The sequence below is a fragment of the Protopterus annectens genome, chromosome 2.part1 (assembly GCF_019279795.1).
Source record: "Protopterus annectens isolate FY-2018-M chromosome 2.part1, PAN1.0, whole genome shotgun sequence".
NCBI lineage: Eukaryota > Metazoa > Chordata > Ceratodontiformes > Protopteridae > Protopterus > Protopterus annectens.
In genome coordinates this window covers 1388599076-1388622086 of record NC_056729.1, presented here as the reverse complement: position 1 = coordinate 1388622086, position 23011 = coordinate 1388599076, and the positions used below count along the sequence as shown (strand labels likewise).

At 42.3% G+C, this 23011-nt stretch overlaps 1 protein-coding gene across 3 annotated transcripts in view; it reads left to right on the top strand.

Moving 5' to 3' along the window:
• The window catches only part of MAPRE3 (microtubule associated protein RP/EB family member 3), a 1644409-nt gene extending 1622562 nt beyond the window's left edge, over nucleotides 1-21847 (top strand). For all 3 annotated transcript variants that reach the window (XM_044062866.1, XM_044062868.1, XM_044062867.1), the window contains one exon: nucleotides 20581-21847. In XM_044062866.1, coding sequence (XP_043918801.1) covers nucleotides 20581-20649 — 69 coding nt within the window. In that variant the 3' untranslated portion in view covers nucleotides 20650-21847. The remainder of the gene's footprint in view (nucleotides 1-20580) is intronic.
• The last annotated feature ends 1164 nt before the right edge of the window (nucleotides 21848-23011 follow it).

The window sequence follows — 23011 nt, the reverse complement described above, 5'->3', positions numbered from 1 at the left end:
TACAGTCACAGGCAGTACATAAGGCTTGATTTTCAAACATGCCAAATTTGCTGTCCACTCCACATTCTCTTTCTGTTTACCTTTACTGATGTTCGTCGTGTTTCACTGTTGCAGTCACTACATTTGGGTAATCTGCTGGCAGGTTGCACTCAGTCGGCCTGATTAACAAAGTCTTGGGTCCTGCGTCGGTTGCTGTCCCTTCTTCCATGACATCAGGTTGTCAGGGGTATAAAACATGCAGCCGACACCATTACATCAGTCTTTCTTGCCGCGCGGTGCCTGAAGCAGAAGCAGTTCGCAAGTGCCGGTCGGCCGACTCCTGAAATTTTCATTTTCGAGTTTCAGAACCGAAGTCTTCAACTTAAAGCTAAGTACCCCGTTGGGGGAAACTTTTTCTTGCTCCTTACCGATGTCAGTAAAAGGTAATAACTGCATTACTTGTGGGAAGCAAATACCTCATAAAGATTTTCATTTGTACTGTATTCCTTGCCTAGGCCCTGACCACGACGTACCTTGCTGTCGGTTTTGTGCTTTATTTAATCAGCGCACTATCTGTTGTCTGTACATTTTTTGCTTCAAAATATTTTGGTTTTTGGTTTAATTATCCATAAATGACGTCGGTTAGCCATCCGACTACCGGATTTCCGAAGGAACGCAAAGAAAAAGACAGAGACAGGCCGTTGAGGTCCAAAACTGCCGACGACGCTTCTCCTAAGCCAGTCGCTAGTACTCAGTGAGGCGCTTTCACAGCCCCTGATACCTGCTACTTCTGATTCGCAGGCCTCTACTGAGACCCATTCGGAGTCCGGTATGCTGCGAGATGCTTCGCATATGGAACCCACGGATGTCTCTACCTTGGATGGGTCCGGAGCCGTTGAGCAGGCACCGGCTTCTGAGGGTGTATTCAGGCCTACAGACTTGCATATTAAACCGACTCCAACTACAGTACTAAGGCCTAAATCTCGATCTATGTCTGCAAAACCGATGCCCAGGCCACATGTTCAGGCTCCTATGCGTAAAAAACAAATGATCAAAATGGCTGAAGATTTAATTACTCTAATCAGGGGTAGTCAACCCCCCCCCCCCCACCAGAGGCCTGGGATTGAATTTGACTATGATTCTTCTGAACAGGACTCTGTTTCTTCTGACTCTTCTAATGATCTGGATTTGGCAATACCTACTTATGAGGACTCTGATGCAGAGGATTCCATTCCCTCTGCTTCTCCGCCTGAGGATTTCTCTTTTGGGGAAACTTTACATAACTTAAGGGAGCATTTCCACTGGGAAAGTCAGGATTTCTCTGAATCCATAAAGAGACTTAGGGATTTCCTTCTTCTTCCTCAGCATAGGCCTTTGGCTATACCTGCTGTACTAGATATTGTTGTTGATGTGTTTTTGGAATCCAGTACGGCCCCTGATTCCTTGCTTCCAGCCCCTAGCAAACCAGACAGGTACTACAGGGTTCCTGAGTGACAATTCCTTTTCAAAAATCCCGTTGCTTACCCTGAAACCATTTCTCAGGGGCCCAAGGGCATTAAGGCTTCTACTGCTAAAAATCCTACCCCTTCTGATGGAGACTCCAGGGCGCTGGATAGATGGGGTAAAAAGGTTTATACTTCTGCAACCTTAGCAATCAGGGCTTTAAACTGTCAATTCCATATGCTAAAATATCAACAGCATATCATGGGTCTGCTTAAACAGAAAATGATGTTGATTTCTGACTGTGTGGAGAATAAAGATTTGCAGGATTTATTGCATTCAGCTGAACAAGTTGGCAAACATACTTTGCAGTGTGGTTTTGATTCTTTAGAGGCCTCTTGTAGGGCTGCTGTTACTGGGTCTGTGCTTAGAAGGCATGCTTGGCTTAAGGAGCAATCTCTGCCTGATCATGTTAAAGCAAAACTTTTGGATGCTCCTTTACAGCAGGACCACTTATTTGGCAATAAGGCTGAAGAAGTTCTAAAAAATATGGAAGATAAAGCTAAATCTTTGCAAACTGTGAAAGATTTCTTACAAGTGCAACCTCCTAGATTTAGTAGGCATTGGCCTACTAAGAACTGGCCCTTTCCAGCTCCTTCCAGAGCCACTACGGCCAAACCCAGACATTCCAAAACCACCAGGTTTCAGTCCCAAGGGACTTTCAGAACTAAGCAATGGGGTGCTTCCACTTCCAAATCTGGAAACAACAAGGTACTTCCCTATGGTAAACAGTCTCATTGACTTCCCTTTGAAATTACCAAGCACTTACCTCTTAGCTGCCCCTTTGGGGGGAAAACTGGCTCTTCATTCAAGAAACGGGCAACTTATAACCCAGGACAAATGGGTTTTAAATATAGTGTCCCAAGGATACAGATTTCATTTCCACATGCTGCCAAATCCAAACGGGTGGCCAGACCTGCCCCCAAATCAGTGGGCAGAGGCTCAGAAACAAGTACTTTCCCTCCTAAACATGGGGGCTATTCAGCTACTACCAGAAGAGGAAAAGGTACAAGGTTTCTATTCCAGACTTTTCCTGGTACCCAGAAAAGACAAATCATGGCATCCAATTCTGGACCTGTCTACTCTAAACACCTTTCTGGACATTCCAAAATTCAAGATACTGACTCTTCACCAGTTACTTCGAGGCTTACCTGCATATCCCAATCAGGGAAACTTGCAGAAGATTCCTACGTTTCAAAGCAGGCTGCATGCATTATCAGTTCTCTACACTGCCCTTTGGCTTGTCTACTGCGCCCAGGGTATTCACAAAGTGCCTGGCTCCAGTAATTGTTTTTTGCAGTCAAAGAAATATTCAAATATATCCATACCTGGGCGATTGTCTAATTCAGTCATAAAACCAGACCATTCTTCTAAAACATCTGGCGTTTGTAAAAAGACTTCTAACCTGTCTAGGGTACACCATAAACGAAAAGAAATCTCAACTGGTACCCTCTCAAAAAATTACATTCCTGGGTGCAAGCTTGAATACAACTGCCCAGATGGCTTTCCTTACGCCAGAAAAGCAAATTCATTTGGTCACCTACTTCAAACAGGGGACCACAAAAACCCTGCTATATGCAAGGCAAATACTGCAAGCCTTGGGGTTCATGGCCTCATACATTCTTCTAATTCCATATGCAAGACTGCATATGAGGAAACTTCAGTGGTACTTAAAAAATGTATGGAGTCAGCATTGTCACAACCTGGAAACAATGATTCCTGTCATACCTTGCCTGCGCCTAGAGTTCCTATGGTGGACAGAGGCCTGCCACCAAAACAAGGGACTGCCATTCACACCACCCCCTGCCACCCAAACCCTAACTACAGACGCATCAGACTATGCATGGGGGCTCATCTGGCAGGGAAGTGCATTCAGGGCAAATGGAGCCCAAATCAAATGCATCGTCATATCAATCAAAAAGAAATGCTAGCTGTACAGAATGCAGTGACAGCCTTCAAGGACTACCTTCTTCCAGGACAATTACTGATAAAGACGGACAACACCACGGTTATGTGGTACATAAACAAGCAGGGGGGAGGGTACACATTCCTACCCCCTCTGCAGACTAGCCATGGCATTGTGGAACATGGCCTTGAGCTACCAAGTACAACTACAAGCTCAGTTCCTGCCAGGAAAACAGAATGTTCTAACAGACGAACTAAGCAGAAATCTCATGGACCCTCACGAATGGAAACTGGAACCACAGATTTTCAACATGTTGACACGCAAATGGGGGAGCCCAGACATAGATCTTTTTGCCTCACCCCAAAACTACCAGTTGGACAAATTATACACAAGAACTCATCACAAAAAAAGCCTGGAAAGTGGATGCTTTCTCCTTCAGCTGGAAAAACCTTTCAGTCTATGCCTTTCCCCCTCTGCCTTTGCTTTCCAAAGTCCTACTAAAAGTCAAACAGGACAAACCAAAAATGATTTTGATTTGCTCCAGACTGGCCTCGCCAACACCGGTACCCACTCCTGCGCAGTGTGTCACACATTTCTCCGTGGTACTTGCCTCAGACCCCTTCCTTATTGTCTCAGCAGGAGAACCAAATTCTGCACCTTCAGCTCCAAACACTGAATCTTCAGCTTGGCTAATCACTTAAATTCACCCTTAGCATCCCTCAGCAAACCTGTGATGGATGTCATTTTGGAGGCGAGAAGCTCTAGTACCAGAAAATCTTATGCTGACAAATGGAAAAGATTCTGTGCCTGGAATCAGTCTCAAGGGATGAGCTCAGCAGTGCCGAGTTTATCTCAGATTTTGCAATAATTAACTGAGATGCTTCACAAGGGCCTGTCTTTTTCTTCCATAAAAATCCATGCCTCAGCCATTTCAGCTCATTACAACACAGACCCCCCCCCCCTTCTCTCATCCTCTTCTAAAGCAGTATCACAGAGGAGCCAAAAACTTGAGACCACCCAGGAGAGCTCCATCCCCTGCCTGGGACCTTAACTTTGTATTGGAGAAACTCACTCTACCTCCTTTCGAGCCAGCTGCAACTGCAGACTTAAAATTTCTTTCCTGGAAAACAGCCTTCCTTTTAGCAATCACTTCAGCTAGAAGGATATCTGAATTACAGGCCCTTATGGCAGTGGAGCCTTTCATCATCTTTCATGCAGACAGGGTGTCACTCAGGACCAATCCATCATTCATGCCCAAGGTGGTATCCAGTGTGGCTCTTAATCAGTCCATTCATTTGACAACTTTCTTTCCCAATCCACAGAACAAGGGAGAGCGGATTCTGCATTCATTGGATGTGCACAGACAAGTTAGACTCTACTTGGACAGGACTAAATCTCGAAGAAAATCTGAACAACTGCTGGTAGCACTTGCTGCAGGGGCAGAGGGGAAGGCTATTTCAAAGCAAACCATTTCTAAATGGATAAGCCATTGTATTAATTTCTGTTATAAGCACCATGGAAAACCTCTCACCCAGGGGGGTCAGATCTCATTCCACCAGGGCTGCATCTACTTCAGCAGCCTTTCTCAGAGGTGTTCATACCAGGGATATTCTAGAAGCTGCTACCTGAAGTTCAGTTCATACTTTCACCAAGCATTATCTCTTACTAATTTTCTCTAAATCCAGAGCTGGCTTTGTCACTGCTGTTTTGCAGGGCCTTATAGCTGGTCCTAATGCTGTATAAATCCATCCTCCCAACCTTAGCTTTGGGAATCTACCCAAATGTAATGACTGCAACAGTGAAACACGATGAACATAGTGCAGTTGTGTACACTTGCCATAAATTTAGATGTTCGAGTGTATTCACTGTTGTAGTCCTGGTTACCCTTCCTCCAGCCCCCTGTTTTTCTTTTACTACACCTCTTCTTTCTTTTATTTTGCTTAAAAGCCTTTTTTGTGTTTCTAATTTTATATATATATATATATATATATATATATATATGTGTGTGTGTGTGTGTGTGTGTGTGTGTGTGTGTGTGTGTGTGTGTGTGTGTGTGTGTGTGTGTGTGTTGCTCCCCATTTGGGGGGCACCTGACATCTGGGGCAAGAAAAACTGATGTAATGGCGTCGGCTGCATGTTTTATACCCTGATGACCTGACGTCATGGAAGAAGGGACAGCAACCGACGCAGGACCCAAGACTTTGTTAATCAGGCCGACTGAGGACAACCTGCCAGCAGATTATCCAAATGTAATGACTGCAACAGTGAATACACTCGAACATCTACATTTATGGTAAGTGTACACAAATGTACTTTGCAGTGCCTTCCCACTTTGTTTCATTTTCACTTCATTACTTGACACGTTTTATCTTTCTTCCATTTTCTTGGTTAACTTAACTTTATTCTTGTAATTGCACTCATTGTACATACATCTACTGATTCTGATACAGTCCGGTATGCATCTCTTAAAAGTCTGCTACTTGTTTAATCATTTCTTACATTGCAGATTGTACTGTCTCTTATCTTCTACATCATTGCTCCTTTCCCTCTGGTTTTATATCATGCAGGAAAATTCAAAGATGAAAGATGAAAAAAATCATCCTTTCAGTCAATTGGCTGCTGACAGTTGTGTGTTTTCAGGCCTCACTTGCTCTGAAAATTCACAATCTTTGACTCGATTGTTTAGCTCAGTAGCATACCTATCTAGTTTCTTTTGAAACATTGGCTCTGTACAAAAAAATAAATAATGCTTAAGTGGTGTTTTCCAAGGCACAATGTAATTCTAGAATTCCTCCCTTACAGCAGCTATTTTGTTTTTCTCCTCTTTCTGAAAAATAAAAATGTTAATTACCTTGAAGTTTTCATCATCATCAGCCCTCTTTTTTCCCCTATTTTTTTTTCTACGTGGGGTCAGGGTATCGTGTTAACTGTCGCCAACTCTCTCGGTTCAGTGCCTCACTCCTGCCTTCTTCAACACTCATGGCTGACTGTCACAGATCTTCTTTCACACAATCTATCCACCTCTTTGCTGAATATCCTTGCTTCCTCTTACCTTCTTCCTGTCTATCCCAGATGTTCCTCACCAGATTGTCTAATGCTTTTCTGCACGTATCCAAACCACAGTAATCTGTTCTCTTTGATCTTTTCTGCAGTTGGGGCTACTTTGGCTTCTTTTATGTCCTCATTTCTTCGTCTTTCCCACAGTGTACATCTACCACCCTCCTCAGGCACTTAATTTCCATCACCTCTAGCTTCTTCAACTGTTCTGCCTTTACTGTACAAGTTTCTTTATCATACAGTAGTACTGGTCACACCACTGTCTTGTACACCTTACTTTTCAGCTTCTTTGGCATTCCTCTGTCATAGACTACTCCTGACACTCTATGCCACTTGGCTGCAGCCCCTGTGATTCTTGCTTTGATCTCTTCATTCAGACTTCCCTTCTCCTCAACCACCCCTCCCAGATACTTGAAGCTGTTTACCTGTTCCACTATCTTCCTTTCTATCTCTAGTCTCAGCTTCTTCTGATTTCTCCAATTTGCTGCCATTACCACCTTCTTATTTGTGCTTAGTTTCATCCCATGTGCCTTCAGTTTTGCATTCCATTCTCCTATCCTTTGCTGAAGTTCTAGCTCAGAGTCTGCCTGTAATGCCACATCGTCTGCATACAACAACTTTGTTGAGCTGTCCCCTCTGACATGTTTGCTAATGTAGTCCGTCACCAGTATGAACAGCAGTGGGCTCAGAGGTGAATCCTGGTGTGCACCCACTCCCACTGGGAACCCCTTTGTGAGGCCGACCACTGTTCGTACTTGAGCCATTAGGTCCTTGTGCATAGCCTGCACTAATTCTACCAATGTTTCTGGGACTTCAAACCACCGCAGTACTGCCCAGATCAGCTTTCTTGGGACCTTGTCATATGCTTTCTCCAAGTCTAGGAATGCCCAGTTGAACTGTCTCGTCATTTCTAGCTTCTTCTCAAGTATCTGTCTCACTGCAGTCATCAGGTCAATTGAACTGCAGCCTCATCTGAATCCAAACTACTCATCTCCCATCTTACATTCTGCTACTCTGCATATCCGTTTATCAATCACCCTCTCCAGAACTTTAATGCAATGTGATAGGAGTTTGATGCCTCTGTACTGCCGACATTTGTGGATGTCCCCTTTGTTCTTGTACAGTGGCATGAGTATGCTTATTTTCCAGTCATCTGGTATACGCCTTTCTCTCCACACTGCTTTGAGTACCCTCTGGAGCCATTTCTCCCCTATCTCACCCAGCATCTTTATCATATCTGGTGTGACCTCATCTGTTCCTGCTGCTTTCCCTGACTTCATTTTCCTTAGTGCTGCTCTTACTTCTTCTAGGGTGGGCTCCTTTTCTTCTGTCATTGTAGGCTGTTTCTGGGGCAGTACAGCTTCTGTGGGATTTTCTTCATTCAGAAGCTGCTGGAAATACTCCTTCCGTGCCTTTATTGTCCTGTAGACTGGTGAGCAAGTTGTTTCTGGCATCCCTTATGAAAGGTGTCTGACTATCTTCTTTATCTTTCTGTCTTTGTCTTGCAACCTGATATAGTTTATTTGTGCCACTTACTGAGTCATTTTCCAGAAGTTGGTACAGTGCCTACGATGCCCTATTCTTTGCTATTGCAACTTCCTTTTGTAGCTTCTTTATTAACCTACCAGTAGTCCTTCCTATCCTGGTCAGTCTTTTCTATCTCCCACTTCTTCCGGCACTCCTTCTTTCTTATGATGACTTCTTGGATTTCTGCATTCCATCACCATCTTTCCTTATGTATCTTATTTCCATACCTGGCTCGGCCACATATCATTTCTGTAGTCTTAACACATGCTGTTTTTGGATGCTGCCATTCTTGTTCAGCTCAACCTATTTCCTCCTCTTCGTGGAGTGCTAGAGCCCTGAGTAATTCCTTGAACTGTTGTACTTTCTCTCCAGTCAACCTCCAGGTCTTCAGCCTGTTCTCTGTTGACCTTAGAGCCTTCTCTGACCAGTGCTTGCAGCTGATTGTGGCAACAGGTGGTTTATGCTGTGGGTCGACTGTTTCACTGGGGATGATTTTGCAATCATGGATTCTACCCCAATGCCTTTTCCTTATTAGGAGGAAGTCTACCTGAGTTGCATGTTGGCTACTCTTGTATGTGATCTTGTGTCTGTCTCTCTTTTTGAATCATGTGTTAGCTACTATCAAGCAATTTGTAAGACAGACATGTAGAATGGCTTCTCCTTCTTTATTACTGTTACCCCACCCATGTGGACCCAGGCAGTCCTGATATCCTGTTCTGTCTGTCTCAATATGTACATTCAAGTAACCCATTATCAACACCAGTTCATGTTGTCCTGCTTTATCTAGTAGGTCCTGCAACTGCTGCCTGAATGCACTCTTTTCCTCACTGTCACAACTCTGATGTGGGGCATAGGCTGAGATTATGAATACTGCCCTATCATTACACTGGAGTCTGATTGCCATGAGTCTGTTATTAATTCTGAAGATATCCCTCACTGCTGTCTGAAGCCTCTCTCTTACCACAGTTCGTACACCATTTCTAGCCTGTCGCCCTCCTGAGTAGTAGACCCTGGATCCCAAACCAAGTGGCTTTGCTGCATTGCCCTTCCATCTCATCTCTTGGATACATGAGATGTCCAGCCTCCTCCGTATCATCATGTCATTCACTTTCAAACTGCATCCTATCAGTGAAATCACATTAAGCATAGCAAGTCTCAGTTCATGTTTGGCAAGTTGGTTCGTTTTACATCCAGCTTTCGCTCAACAGAGCTATCCTAGGTAACCCAGGATGGGCAACACCGGCTGGCCAGTAGCTTATTGACCCAGGGCTGCTGGGCTTTATGGTGGTCATACACTGGCCACTAGGGGCACATATACCCCTCCCACAATTAGCAAGGGTCCGTGACGTAGGTCAGAGTAGGCCAGGTCCTCAACCCACTTATCACCGGTAACTACCATTGCCCATTTTGGCGACATTAGTCAACATGACCAAATCACCTAGAGCCATATTTTACACCGTCATGTGACTAGCCCTGCCACGGCATGCAGTCTGTGATTCGTGTTCTGCTAGCTTGAGGATACTGCGCACCACAGTAGATGCCCAAAGCAGTTGGTCTGTACAACTCTTCCCCTTATAGGGCACCATGTAGAGTCTGTGCATTCATTGCTGAGTTTGAGATGGAAACAGCATATTTTTCAAACGTGGGAGAAACCCCACGGAGACACAGGGAGAACATGCACACTCTAAACAGGAATTGGTCAGAGGTCAGGATCGAACCTTGAACCTTGTGCATGGGAGGCGAAGGCCTTAACCATTAAGTCAACTGGTCAATTGAAGTTTTCATCCCCTGCAATATTCAGAAATGTGACACAGTCTAAATTTTCAGGCTTCTCAGCTGTTCCTGCCACAGACAGTAATAAAGGAAGTTTATGTTGGTCTTCTGCATCCAGTTTTCTGCTAAATTGCTTTGCAACAATAGCATTTCTGGGGGTTGCAGTCTTACCTTTTTCCATGAAAGACTAAAATACTCTAAGGGCTTTTCATGACTTATATAAGTGCAAAACAAAATGAGTTTTACATTCGAAAAATGAAGAGTTTATTGAATGCAGATTATATTTCTGAACTACTGACTCCTCAGCAGTATGAAAATTAATTAGTCACTTCTGACACAGTGTAACATAAGGTTCATTGGGATGCATGCAAGTACATAGATGATGTGGAAATTTTACAAGCTTTCATGAGGTCTTTATTATAACTGACAAATAAAGGAGACACCACATGACATGCATCCCATTTTAATTAGTTCCCTTTCCTTAAAAAGAATTATCATGTAATGCAGCCCTTGCTTGGGTACTTCTATTGCTGTTTTGCTTGGGCCCTTCTGTGACTGCTTGCCCTGAGGGTTGGCATAAACTGAGAGAGATACTGCCAATGTCAGTCATGCCTGTTCACAGATAGTTCAGGGGGAGGTCACAAATTTTGGTGGAGCTCTTAACCCATTTGACCTCTTAGACCTTCCGGCAGCTACTATCCCATTCTCCTTTCTTCATGGAGAAAGCTTGAGCGAGCATTGAGATGTCTGATAGTTGCAGAGACACCATACTTTCATTGACCTTTCTTGGGCATTAAACTCCTGCTGTTCAGCTTTAAAATAGTTGATGTCAGTTACCAACTTCAGTCTAGGAACACTCCCTACTTCAGCTGAACCCATCCTAACTGTTTTGACTGATGATCTGATGTTGGTATGAAGAGCTCATTTTGACTCCTCTGTGGTCGATGGTACTTGGAGGACTCCAGAAGGAGGGTTTCGCATAGAGTTGTTCAAGCTGGGGGTGTTTTTTCTTACCCTTCAGCATATGGAAGGGGAGATGAAGACAGACCTTTTTTGTTTCATCAGAAAACCAGGCCGTGATATGGTACATAAAAAAGCGGAGGCACACACATATGCCCCTTTGTAGAGAGAGGTGATGTCAGTCTGCCAGTGGGTTATCAACCAGGTTTTCTCCATCATACCATTTTGTATCCTGGAAGAAGTCAGTGCATTGATAGATGCCAAAAGTCATATCTCTAGACTTCTCCAGGGAATGAGGATAAAGAAAACCTGTCTGGTCAGGATTGTCCAGGATATATGCACCTTCACCAGAAATGAGGGTGTGGTTCAGTCACAGTTTTGCTCAGGTCAGCAGAACAATGTGGAGTGGATGTAGTCTGCCTTCTGTGGCAAGGAAGATTCCTGTACATCATCTCTCCTTATCCTTTGATTTCATGCCTTGTAGTAAAATTCATAGATGAAAGACAAAAACTCATCCTTATCAACCCCCTGTTTACCAGGAAAGGAATGGTCTCAGGATCTCATTTCCATGACAGTACAGGAAGACATCTCTTAAGAAAACCAAGAAATCTCCTTCAGATAGGGTAAAAGTTAGTTTCATTTCTGGCTTTGCTGTTGAGCTAGATCCCTTGATCCCACCGAACCTTTCAGCAGAAATCACTGCAGTGACTGAAGCTGTCAAAAAGCCTTTCCTTCGTCAGATGCAATCTTCTAAATGGAAGTGCTTAGTCAAGATAAGCAGGTATCCCTCATTTCCTGTCAGTTATTTTGCAAGTGGTCTAATGCAACAAACCTGTATGACTTGTATCTCAGTTACACTACTGTCAAGGTCCATATTTCTGCCATTTTGGTGCACAGCAATGTTGTGGATGGCAGAATCATAGACCAGCACAAGACTGTCAAGCAGCCTCTTAAGGAAGTAAGTTAAGAAAAGGATTTCCTGTTCTCAATTTGAACTAGCTGGCATGGTGATCTCTTGTTCATATCTGATGCATTTTTTTGGCCATTCTGTCCACCTGTATGATATCAAAGTTGAAGGCTATTATCTGTAAGAAATACTTTTTTTTAGCAAGAAGCATCTTTATTAAATTTTAACTTATGATGCAGGCAATCATACAGTTCTATAAATGAAAACAAACCATATTGACAATGTCTTAGTTGCAAGTATTTTACATCACAGACCGTACTGACATACTTTTAGTTGCATACATTATACATCACTTATAATCTACCCAGTTATTGTCAGTTAAACATTACATAGCTCATCCAAATCCTGCCTTCTTTTAAACCTCATTCCTCCCCTATATTTACTGTTTCCACAATTTATACGGAGTACTTCTTGGTCTTTTACAGTGATCCATTAATCAGGCTAACTCGTTATTTCTAAGGGTAGAACTGACGTTTAAGAGGGCAGTCTATATGTGCTTGGTGTTCACAGGCTCAGGAAGATGGCTCAGTCCTTTAATTCCTTTATTGCATGTAAGGAGGATCAGGATGTTCATAGGTTCATAGGTAGGTACTAGGCTATCTGCCAGAAGGCATTTATAAGCCTAGCCAGAAAGTGTTGGCTTTCGCTGCCCCCTTAGATTAGTTCCCTGTGCCTCTGTCCAGCAGAGCCATTGAAATGATCCCCAGGGTAAACTTTCTGTTTCCCATCCACTCGTCAAGGTTTCTTCTGAAGAGTGTTAGCGAGGAGCTCTGCCTAATGTAGATTGGAATCGTGTTCCAAAGCATGGGAAGTCTTATTGTTGTGGTGAGGTTTAGATCCCTAGAGCGTGTGGCTCGAGGGGATATGTTTTTCTTTAGGTGGAGCATTTCCATCAGTTCTGGGTTGGACATGGCCTTGTATGTCAGGAAGAGATCACCTCTGAGTAGGCGGTATGCAACCAAGTACAGCTGGAGTTTCTTCATAGCATAGGGCATCTGTTTGAGGCCAGTGATCCTCTTGGTGAGGTACTTCTGTGATCTTTCCAGCTGTTGCAGGTGTCTTGTAAGGTGCATCCCAAATGGGGTGTTGTACTCTATGATGGGTCTGATGAGTGATGAGCAGAGGGACACAATGACCTCTTTTGATCTGGATGCAAACCCTTTTGTGATTAGGTGGGCCACATAGAAGGATTTTCTTACCACTTTGGCAATGTGATTATCAAAGGAGAGATTACTATCTACTTGGGGCCCCAGATCCCTTATTACTTCTTCCGTATTTAGGGGACTACCACCTATGTGGTAGTTTGTGGGTACTTTGTTTTTTCCAAAGGGAATGACTATGCACTTTTTGGCATTTAGCTTGAGGCCATGGTTTTGACACCAGGTATCTGTCTCAGTGAGACCCATTTGGAGGATGTCAGTGTCAGCCGGAGAGTCAATTATAGCCCATAGTTTGAAGTCGTCTGCGAACTTGGTCAGCCATAGTCCTCCTGTGCTTGCCTGTACCCCTGAGAAGTATATGCCAAACAGGAGGGGTCCTAGGACTGAACCCTGGGGAATGCCACTTGTAACCGGTTTAGAGTCAGACCTAGCTCCTGCAACTTTTACCATGTGGGTTCTGTCCGTGAGCCAGTTGGCAACCCATCTTGTGACGTAAGGGGTTTATGTTCAGGCTGGTGAGCTTGTCTATAATACCAGAATGGGGAATGGTGTCGAAGGCCTTTGCAAGGTCTAGGTAGGCTGTGTGGACCACCTTTCCCTCGTCTATAGCTTTGGTAACTGTCTCAAAGAAGTCCACCAGGTTTAGGAGGCATGATCTGCCCTTAACAAAGATGAACTGGGTAGGGTCCAGTGTTTGGAGGTTCCCAATGTCTCTGTTAATGAGATCCATGATGATGCACTCCATAGCTTTGCAGACCAAGCTAGTCAGACTTATAAGGTGATAGTTCCTGAAGTCTGTTGTGGCTCCACCTTTGTGGAGGGGAATAACCATTACTGTGCGCCACTGTATGGGCACGTAGCCTGTGGAGAGGCCGAGTTTGAACAGTGTGTTTAGGTGAGGGGTTAGTTCATCTTTGAGCTCGTGTAGGACGCAGCCTGGGACATCATCCGGCACCATTGATGCTGTGTTTTTGGCTTTAGAGAGGGCTATTTTAACCTGAGTATCTGTGATTTCAGGGGCACTACATTCTTTTGGTATGGTTATGGGCCCTTTTGGGGGTGAGAGGGGGGTGAAGATTGCACTGAACCTGTCTGCCAGGATGTTGGCGATATAGGTCTGTTCAGTGTATTTTGTGCCATTCTGCACTAACTCCGAGCAGATCTGAGAATTGCCACTTAGATTCTTGACATAGCTAAAAAATGCCTTGTGGTTATCTTTGGAGTCCATGGCAATTTTTCTTTCGAAGCTAGCCTTGGATGATTTTACGAGGGATCGTAGTTTCTTGCTGATACTGATCAGGGATGTCTTCCCTTCTTGGGATTTTACTCTTTTCTGTACTAGTTTCCTCCTTCTATTATATAGCTTGTTTATGGCAGGGGTCCACCAGACTGGTTTCATTTACTTGGAGGAGTGAGTCTTGCTTTTGCTTGGGATAGCATGATCCATGCATTCTTGTAGGTGCCCATAGAGTGCATTAATAAAGGATTTTGCAGCTTGGGCAGCGTTATCATTTAGCATGGGAGCTTTGAAACTTTCCACCTCTGGTCTTAAGTAATGTGAAGTTTACTTTTGAAAAGTTTTTCACGGTGGTTTCCTTGACCGGGGGTGGGAGCAGAATGTGGATATCCAGAGTGATTCGTTTGTGGTCAAGTCTAACTAGCGAGGGGTTGATCTCCAGTGTGGAACACCTGTCGCCCATGTCGGTGATGACCAGGTCCAATATGTTGTCACCTCTGGTGGGGGTGTTGACCAGTTTGATCCAGGGCATTTGAGTTTATAAATTCTAGGAAATGTTGGGCAAGGGAGTTAGTACTTGAGTAGTTCTCCCAGTTAATATTTGGGTAACTGAAATCACCCAATATCAGGGTGTTTGGTAGGACCTTTATGTTTCCCAGTGTTTCCAGAAACGCGGAATGCGGGTCCTGGGACATGGTGGGTGTTTTGTAGCAAGCTAAAATTTGAATTGCAGTTTTGCCCGTTGTTAGTTGCACGTGGATAATCTCTGAAGCATCGTGCTGTGCCACTAACCTTTAGGTGTGGGTATCCTTGATGAATATGGATACGTCCCCGCTTTTGTATTTCGGTCCTGGTTTTGTGGCCAAAATGTATGGTATGAGTTGTAGCCTGGTAGTGCTGGAGTGCTCTTTGGAGCCTTACACCAGGTTTCTGTTACTGCATATATATCGATTTCCTCCATACTGAGGAGTGCCTCGAGTGCGTGCATTTTGAGGTTTAGACTTCTGGCATTGAGTAGCATTACCCTCAGTTTTCTGTTATTTGTGCTATTTACGGCGGTGGGTTTGTCTTTTGAGCCTTGCCTAAAAAAGGCACTATGGGGGTGGCAAGAGCCTTGGCCAGTATTCGAATGCCTAAGGGTGACAGGTGCAAGCCGTCTCTAGCGAAGCAGCGTGGCTTGTCAAGCATGTCATCACAGGCGGACAGAGACTGGATCTCCTTTGAATGACACCAGAAGCTTAGCCAATTGTTGAAATTGATAATTTTTTCTTTAAACCGTGGTATCATTCTTGGTGAGGGCAGGATGCTACTTAGGGTCAAGGTCATACTGGCCTGGGCTACGTGATCAGAGAGCTCTTCCGTGTCTCTTTTTATGTATTCCAGGGAGGTTGGCTAAGGTCATGCCCACCAACATGGACAATGACAGAGTCATATTTGTACTTGTTCTAGAGTAACCTGAGTGATTGTGTTATGTGATGGATCCTGGCACCCGACAAGCAGCTAACAGTAACCTTCTCCTTGTTCAGCTAGTGAGTGGGACATCAGTGTTCCTGACTATAGAGTCACCTATTACTAGTGTGTTGGGTATGTTATTTTGCCTTAAGGGCTGTGATTGCGTGGCACTCTGGTTTTGTGAAATATGTGTTTCATGGTTTGTGTTTGTGTTTGGGGGTGGAGGTTGCTTGGATGTCTGCTTTGGAGGTCTCTGTTGCTTTTGCAGATTTGTATTTAGAGCCTCCGAGTATGTTTTTGTGTATTTATGTGTGTGTTTTGCCAGTGCTGGTTTCATAGGTCTATGTGAGACTGGTGGTGTGATGCAAGGAATTCCCTTTTCCTCTTTACTGTCTGATCCAGTCTTGGGTTTTGAGAGCTTAGCCTCCAGTTTGGCTGTATAATTGCATCTCTCATATGTATTAGTGTTTGGTGGTAGGAGGAGAGGGTTGTCTGTGTACATGAGGCAGTTGTAACATTGCCTCAAATGCCCAGATTCACCATTTTGACTGGAGAGTACACCCGAAACTGCCCTTTGGACATGCCTGGATAGATACAGTGAACTGTTTTACTGATTGGCTGGTAAGGTCAAATGGAGAGCCTTGTCCTTCTGTACAGTATAGGGGGGTGTAGTGCTAAGGCTTATTGGTGCTTGCTATGAGTTTTGAGCAAGTGCCGGGCTGAGAAGTGAATGTTTTGAGTGCTTAAGTTGAAAGTTTGTCTAGTTCCAAGGGAAAAATTGAAGAGTACACTTTGTGGAGCCGGGAATAGTTATACCCTAGCTAACCAGTGCTGCTCGGCACCAAAACCGTGCAAAGGAAATAAGAGTTAGAAATTAGCCCAAAAATGGCCAATAAACTGAAACCACTCCTTCAGGGACAGATTGGCTGTTCAAAGCTCCCCTCTCTCACAGGTGAACAGAGAAACTTCCTTCTATCCAAGTAAGGTATGGGCAAACACAGAAACTTGTAACACAGCCCTGAATTCAGCACTAACCTGAAAACTGAACTATACTAGCTTATGAACGTGAGAAACAAGTATATTCTTTTGTTTTTTATTTTTTTGTTTGTTTTCAGAAAATAAAGCAGATACACTCAAAAAAAACACTTTAAATGCACATAACTGGCTATCACACGAGTGTGTAGCCTACAACAGTTAAACAGGTGGTAATTTAAACACAAAAAACAAAAATGCAGGCAGTAAGATAGCTGAAACAAGCTTTTTAAATCAAAGAAACTCTAAAAAAAAAATTGGCGTTTTAGACGGAATTAGCTAAAGGCAGCAAGAAAATGCAGAAAAATTATAATCACTCCAAGGTCTCTCTTTTGTCTCTCTGCTGCTGCTGCAGAACTCTGCAGGGCACCAGGCAGGAGCTTGCTGAGCTGTATACAAGTGCAAAAACATCGCAAATGCAGTTTTTATAGCAGGGAAATGAAAGAGATAGAAATTAGCCCAAAATGGGCAATAAACTACTAATTTCTGGGCTGAAACCACTCCTCCAAGGACAGATAAGCTGCTCAAAGCTCCCCTCTCTCACAGGTGAACAGACAAACTTCCTTCTATCCAAGTAAGGTATGGGCAAACACAGAAACGTGTAACACAGCACTGAATTCAGCACTAACCTGAAAACTGGACTATACTAGCTTAGGAAGGCGGGAAACATGTATATTCTTATTTTTTTTTGTTTGTTTATTTATTTATTTATTTTCAGAAAATAAAGCAGATACACTTAAAAAACACTTTAAATGCACAGAAACGGCTATCACACGAGTGTGTAGCCTACAACAGTTAAACAGGTAATTTAAACACAAAAACGACTTTGTTGAAGTGCAGGCAGTAAAATAAGTACAATATGTAGCTGAAACAAGCTTTTTAAATTACGGAAACTCTAAAAATTCTGTGTTTTAGATGCAATTAGCTGAAGGCAGCAAGAAAATGCAGAAAAATGATAATCACTCCAGTCTTTCAGTTGTCTCTCTGCTGTTGTAGAACTCTGCAGGGCACGGCAGGAGCTTGCTGAGCTGTATACAAGCACAAAAACCTTGCAAATGCAGTTTTTATAGCAGGGAAATGAAAGAGATAGAAATTAGCCCAAAATGGCCAATAAACTACTAATTTCTGGGCTGGAACCACTCCTCCAGTGACAGCTAGACTGCTCAAAGCTCTTCTCTCTCACAGGTGAACAGAGAAACTTCCTTCTATCCAAGTAAGGTATGGGCAAACACAGAAACTTGTAACACAGCCCTGAATTCAGCACTAACCTGAAAACTGGACTATACTAGCTTGGAAAGGTAGGAAACAAGTATATATATTTTTTTCAGAAAATAAAGCAGATACCCTCAAAAACACTTTAAATGCACAGAAATGGCCATCACACTTGAGTGAGTAGCCTACAACAGCAATTTAAACACAAAAACGACTTTGTTAAAGTGCAGTCAGTAAAATAAGTACAATATGTAGCTGAAACAAGCTTTTAGAAACTCTAAAAAAATTGGCATTTTAGGCAGAATTAGCTAAAGGCAGCAAGAAAATGATACTTAATCACTCCAAAGCTTCTCTTTTGTCTCTCTGCTGCTGTAGAACTCTACAGGGTACCAGTCAGGAGCTTGCTGAGCTGTATGTTGCCAAGTAAACTATGTAAATGTATTGCTAACTGTATTATTTCTGCCACTCAGCAACACATTGGATGCTGGAAGGTACCATTGCCATCATAGATTTGGCTGCTTCTACTGCATGTTTTGGTACATCTTTTGCTGATGGTTATGCCAGCATCAGTTTGTCTTCACTTCATACCATTATGAAGCATAACTTCTTGAACTGTGATTCCTAATGTCAGGCTCCTATCACCAAGGAAGCTTTCTGGGGGTACCACATAGAATTCTCTTCGGGAATGATCCACTGCAGAATGTCTTTCAAATCATACAGGTGCGTGTTGTCAGCATATCTGCTTGATGTGTGAGAAACCCCTTTGTACTAGGTATTTTACTCTCCCACTATCAACTCTGTCCAACTTCAGGAGATGGACTTTTCTATAAGCTGGGCAAGTTTGTAATTGTATATTCTTATTTATTGTCGTTGGTAATGTGTACACAGTGTATGGGGATCCAATTTGGCAGAGCAGAGGCTAGATATGCCCCCCTAGCTTAGAGTGTAATGTTGTAGCATTCTGTGAAGAAAAGTATAAGAATGTGTGTGTGTGTGTGTGTGTGTGTGTGTGTGTGTGTGTGTGTGTGTGTGTGTGTGTGTGTATATACGTGTGCTTGTATGCATGCACATGCGAGTTCATGTGTTTCAACACAAAAGCAAAATGATGCAGTAATATTCTGTCAGAATTGGGGTTTCCAAAGAGAAAATAGCGATAGTGATTCACTGCAAAGGGCTGTCTTCAGGTGAGATGTAGCTGTTATTTATAATCCTGCTTTGTGTATTTATGGCACTGCTGTGTGGTTATGCTATACTAGTCACCATTACTGCATAACTATTTTCTTTGTATTTTTACTTTGTTTTAAATGTAGTTATCTCTGACATTTGTTTGTGTATTCCATCATCCACCTCAGTACTTGCCCAGTGTCTCTTGTTTTTATGCCCCATACCCCATCTTCCTTGGGATTTATTCAGTGGCTCCCCTTTCTGGGCCCCGCTGGTTAATTTATTCCTCTAGCCCAGTCATTCCTATCGGGGAAGCCATATCAACCAGTATTTTCCCTTGTGAGGCAAAGGTAAGACAGTAGGATGTGGGTCAGATGCTGGTTTCAAGGAGGCTCTTACCTATCTGCTTCCCCTGGACAGCTTGCAAGATTACGATAGCAGACTGTTCCTATCAGGCTCAGTGAAGAGAGTGCTTGTGTAGCATGAGCCTGTCTAGCTCCTTCCATGTGTGAGCTCAGTCTTACAGCTAGACATTGTTACTATGACAGGCCTAGTCACCTCCCCACCCCCCTCACCCCACCCCAGAGCCACTAGTAAAACATGGGTTACCTGAGTTGCAGTCAGGGCTTCATCCTGCTGTGTCACACAGCTGAGCATTTGCTTTTATGTTTTTTTTTTGTTGCATTATTGTTTGTCATGGATGAAAAGGGTTATTTCAACAGCTTAATAACCACTAAGTGCATTTTAAATGTATATGTACATTTTTTGGTTTTATGCTTAAATAGTATAGATAGAAATTTAAGTAGCGTTGACATATGGTACAGGCATTTTTTTTTTCATTCTGAGGCATATTAGACAATTACATGCTTACATTCGCATAGAGTTCTGGCATTCTGAGTTTCATAATGTTATGCATTTCTGCTGCTCTACAGTCATAGTTTTACTGGTCTAGGTGTCTATAAAGTACAGGAAATAATTGCAGTTATCAACATTACCATAGAAAAAGAAATTGATGTTAAGTGATGTTTTTTAAAATGTTAATTCCAAGAATACTGACTTTAGAAATTGAAATCTGGGGTATTGTATCAATAGAATAGCTGAGAATTAATTGTTGGCCCTTTCTGGTGCTGTTAATGTGATTACTTAGATGCTTAGATTCAAAGACTGTTACTAGGCTAACAATCGGGGGGGGGGGGCTTTATAAGTCTAGCCAAGTTTTCCCAAAACAGTAATGATGTCTTGTATTCAAACAACACGACATTGAGGGACATGCATTTATAAGCTATCTCTGCCCATAAGGGGCATGGGTGCCAAGCCCGGTGTAAATTTCCTATTCCCCATCCACTTGGCTTGGTTGTGCTTAAACTGGATAATAGACAAACTCAGCTTCACATGGATGGGGAGCCTGTTCCATAGGAGGGACAGTCTGTGGGACACATATCTGTCTTTCCAGCATGTTCTGTTTAAGTCACTGCCAAAATTCAGGACCATAAACCTTGTATTTCTAGTACTTTGACTTACGAATATGTAGGAGATTCATAAGTGTGGGGTGTGTGGATGCCTTGTAAGCCAGGCATAGATCACCCCACAGCAATATATAGGAGACTGAATAGAGGGAAAGTGCAGTTTGTAACATCTTTTGTCATTCTTGCAGGAAGGATTTGCACCTCCAGATGATGAAGATATTGACGATCAGCCTCATGAAGACCAGGATGAATACTAATGCTAAAAATATTGTCTGTGATCTCTCTCTTTGTCTCTGTTCTAACTTTGAGATCAAATGTCCCAGGCTGTCTAGCCTTTCTGCACTTTCATATAATGATGAAATAGTTTCTGTGCTTCAGCATATTTATAAAGACTCCAGTGGCTCTTTAACAGAAAAGAACAAAAAATTATAGATTTCAAGTTGACTGGTAATGGTCAAGTATCTGGGTATTTATGGCCATTACAGCACATTTTTCCATCCATGCATTTACCTTATGATAATAAGACTGCTGAAGCCTTAAAAGGTTGTTATAACACTTTTTTTGCCATTAACCATTGAAGCCTCCTTCACTCTCCATCACTAACTGGAAGATTGTATTATAAAGATTATTTAATTTGTATATATATTTTTTTTCTTAATGGATTTTACTTGCACTTTGCATATTGGTTGATAATAATCAGATCTGACAAGATCAGTAATGACTCTATGATGCAAGTTGTAGTTTGCCCTTCTAGTGTGAATTGTAACAGCATGTATGTGGTTTCTTGAGAAATCAAAAACAATACATATAATTTTGTCAGAACAGCTTAGACCTTAATGGGAAGTTAGTATCTGAAAGAGCATGCAAAGGTTTTAAGTGACGGTCAGTGATAAGATCAGTATTTTATTGCTTTTTAAAAAGTAGTAATGACAAGGAGACTGAAAATATTGCTTGTTGAGCGCTGTTTTATAGTTTTTTCTTAAAAAATGAAAAGTGTTGGTAATTAACTTGAAGATTATCATTATCATTATAGCATAGCTTTTACTGCTCTTCCCACAAGCATCAGACAGTTGTGGTTTTGCTGTGTCTAACAGTAAATTACATCACCATTTAACAGCTTTGTTTTTGAACCACTCACCATAGTGATCTAAATAAAAAGCAGTGCATTTTCACCAAGCACCTTTAATCAAATATAATATTTAAGGTGATGTATTTTAAAAAAAATGAGTTTAAGAATTTTTCTTTTTAGTAGAAAAGGGAAGGTTTACTGATGTTCAAGGAGGGGTGGTGAATGATGTCTTGGTTCAATTTATGCTTCATTTTGAATGATTTCAAACATTTTTTTCCTTTCTAACATCACATATTATGCATCGCTGTCTACAATAAATAAGTCTGACACTGATGTGCAAAACTTGCATCTATGTTTTATTTAAAATAAACGTGATAAACACTAAATAAAGTGTATCTTGGCTGTTTGTTCATGACAGATGTAGCTTATGATCAAGTTAATGAATCACTACACCTCCCTTCATTTTGAGGACTAGGCTATACATTTCTTATTAAAATGTCTTGACTTGATAAACCTCTGTATCCCTGTGCAAAAGAATTCTGTGATTAATTAGCATTACATAAGCTGTGTATTATTCCATCCTCATGTTCATTGAGCGTATACGTACTGCAAAATTAGAGATCTACAGTATACATGCAGTACCAAATTTAGGTGAAATGTACAGGTCTGAAGTTATCTTTTTATGCAGCTCAACATGAGATCAAATTTTCCATAGTAAGTCAGTGAAAGTTATTAATTTTGATTTTCTTTTACCCTTCAGCTAACCAGCTCATCGGTGATTAAATTTTGGCCTATCTCAAGAGTCCTCTTCATAGCTGCTTTTGCTTATTATTTGTTTAAGAATGTAAATGCACAATATTTGTTTACTATGTAATGTTCTTTGAAGGGATCATTGCTGCAGTTCACTTTCATAGTATGGAATTTCTGCCACAAGTAGATGTCTTTTCCGAAGCAGTACTGACTTTACCTCTAACCAGTACCTGGTTACCTCCATACCTGGGGCATGAGCCAAAATCCACCTGCAAGATGCAGAATAACAACTTTTTTTTTTTTTTTTTTTTTTTTTGCTCCCAGTAGAGAATTTGATCACTTTTCTTAGATTTTCTGCACATCAGCAAGTCAAATGGCATCAGAAATACTTGGTCCTAGGGATCTAAACCTCTTCTGCAGCATCAACAGAACGGTTTGAAGGGACAGGTATAGCTCATAGAGGATATCACTACTCTGGAACAGACTACCCATCCACATAAAACAAAGCTCATCTGTGTCCATAGTCAAGCTTATCTTGCATTTATGGATTGGAAACAGAATATTTACCCCAGGACTGCCTCCTGTACTACTAATGGACAGAGGCAGCTCCTAAATGCTTTATCCCATGCATGGCTCCCCTTGAATTATCTATGGTATGATTCTAGTTGTTCTTATTAGGGGTAATGTGTAATTATTGACCATGGGATGGGTAAGGGCAATCTAACACCAAATGGGATAGATTAATACAAGCACCAAAAGGGAAATTGTCTTGGGTTAAAACAGCCCGCAAGGGCAGCGAT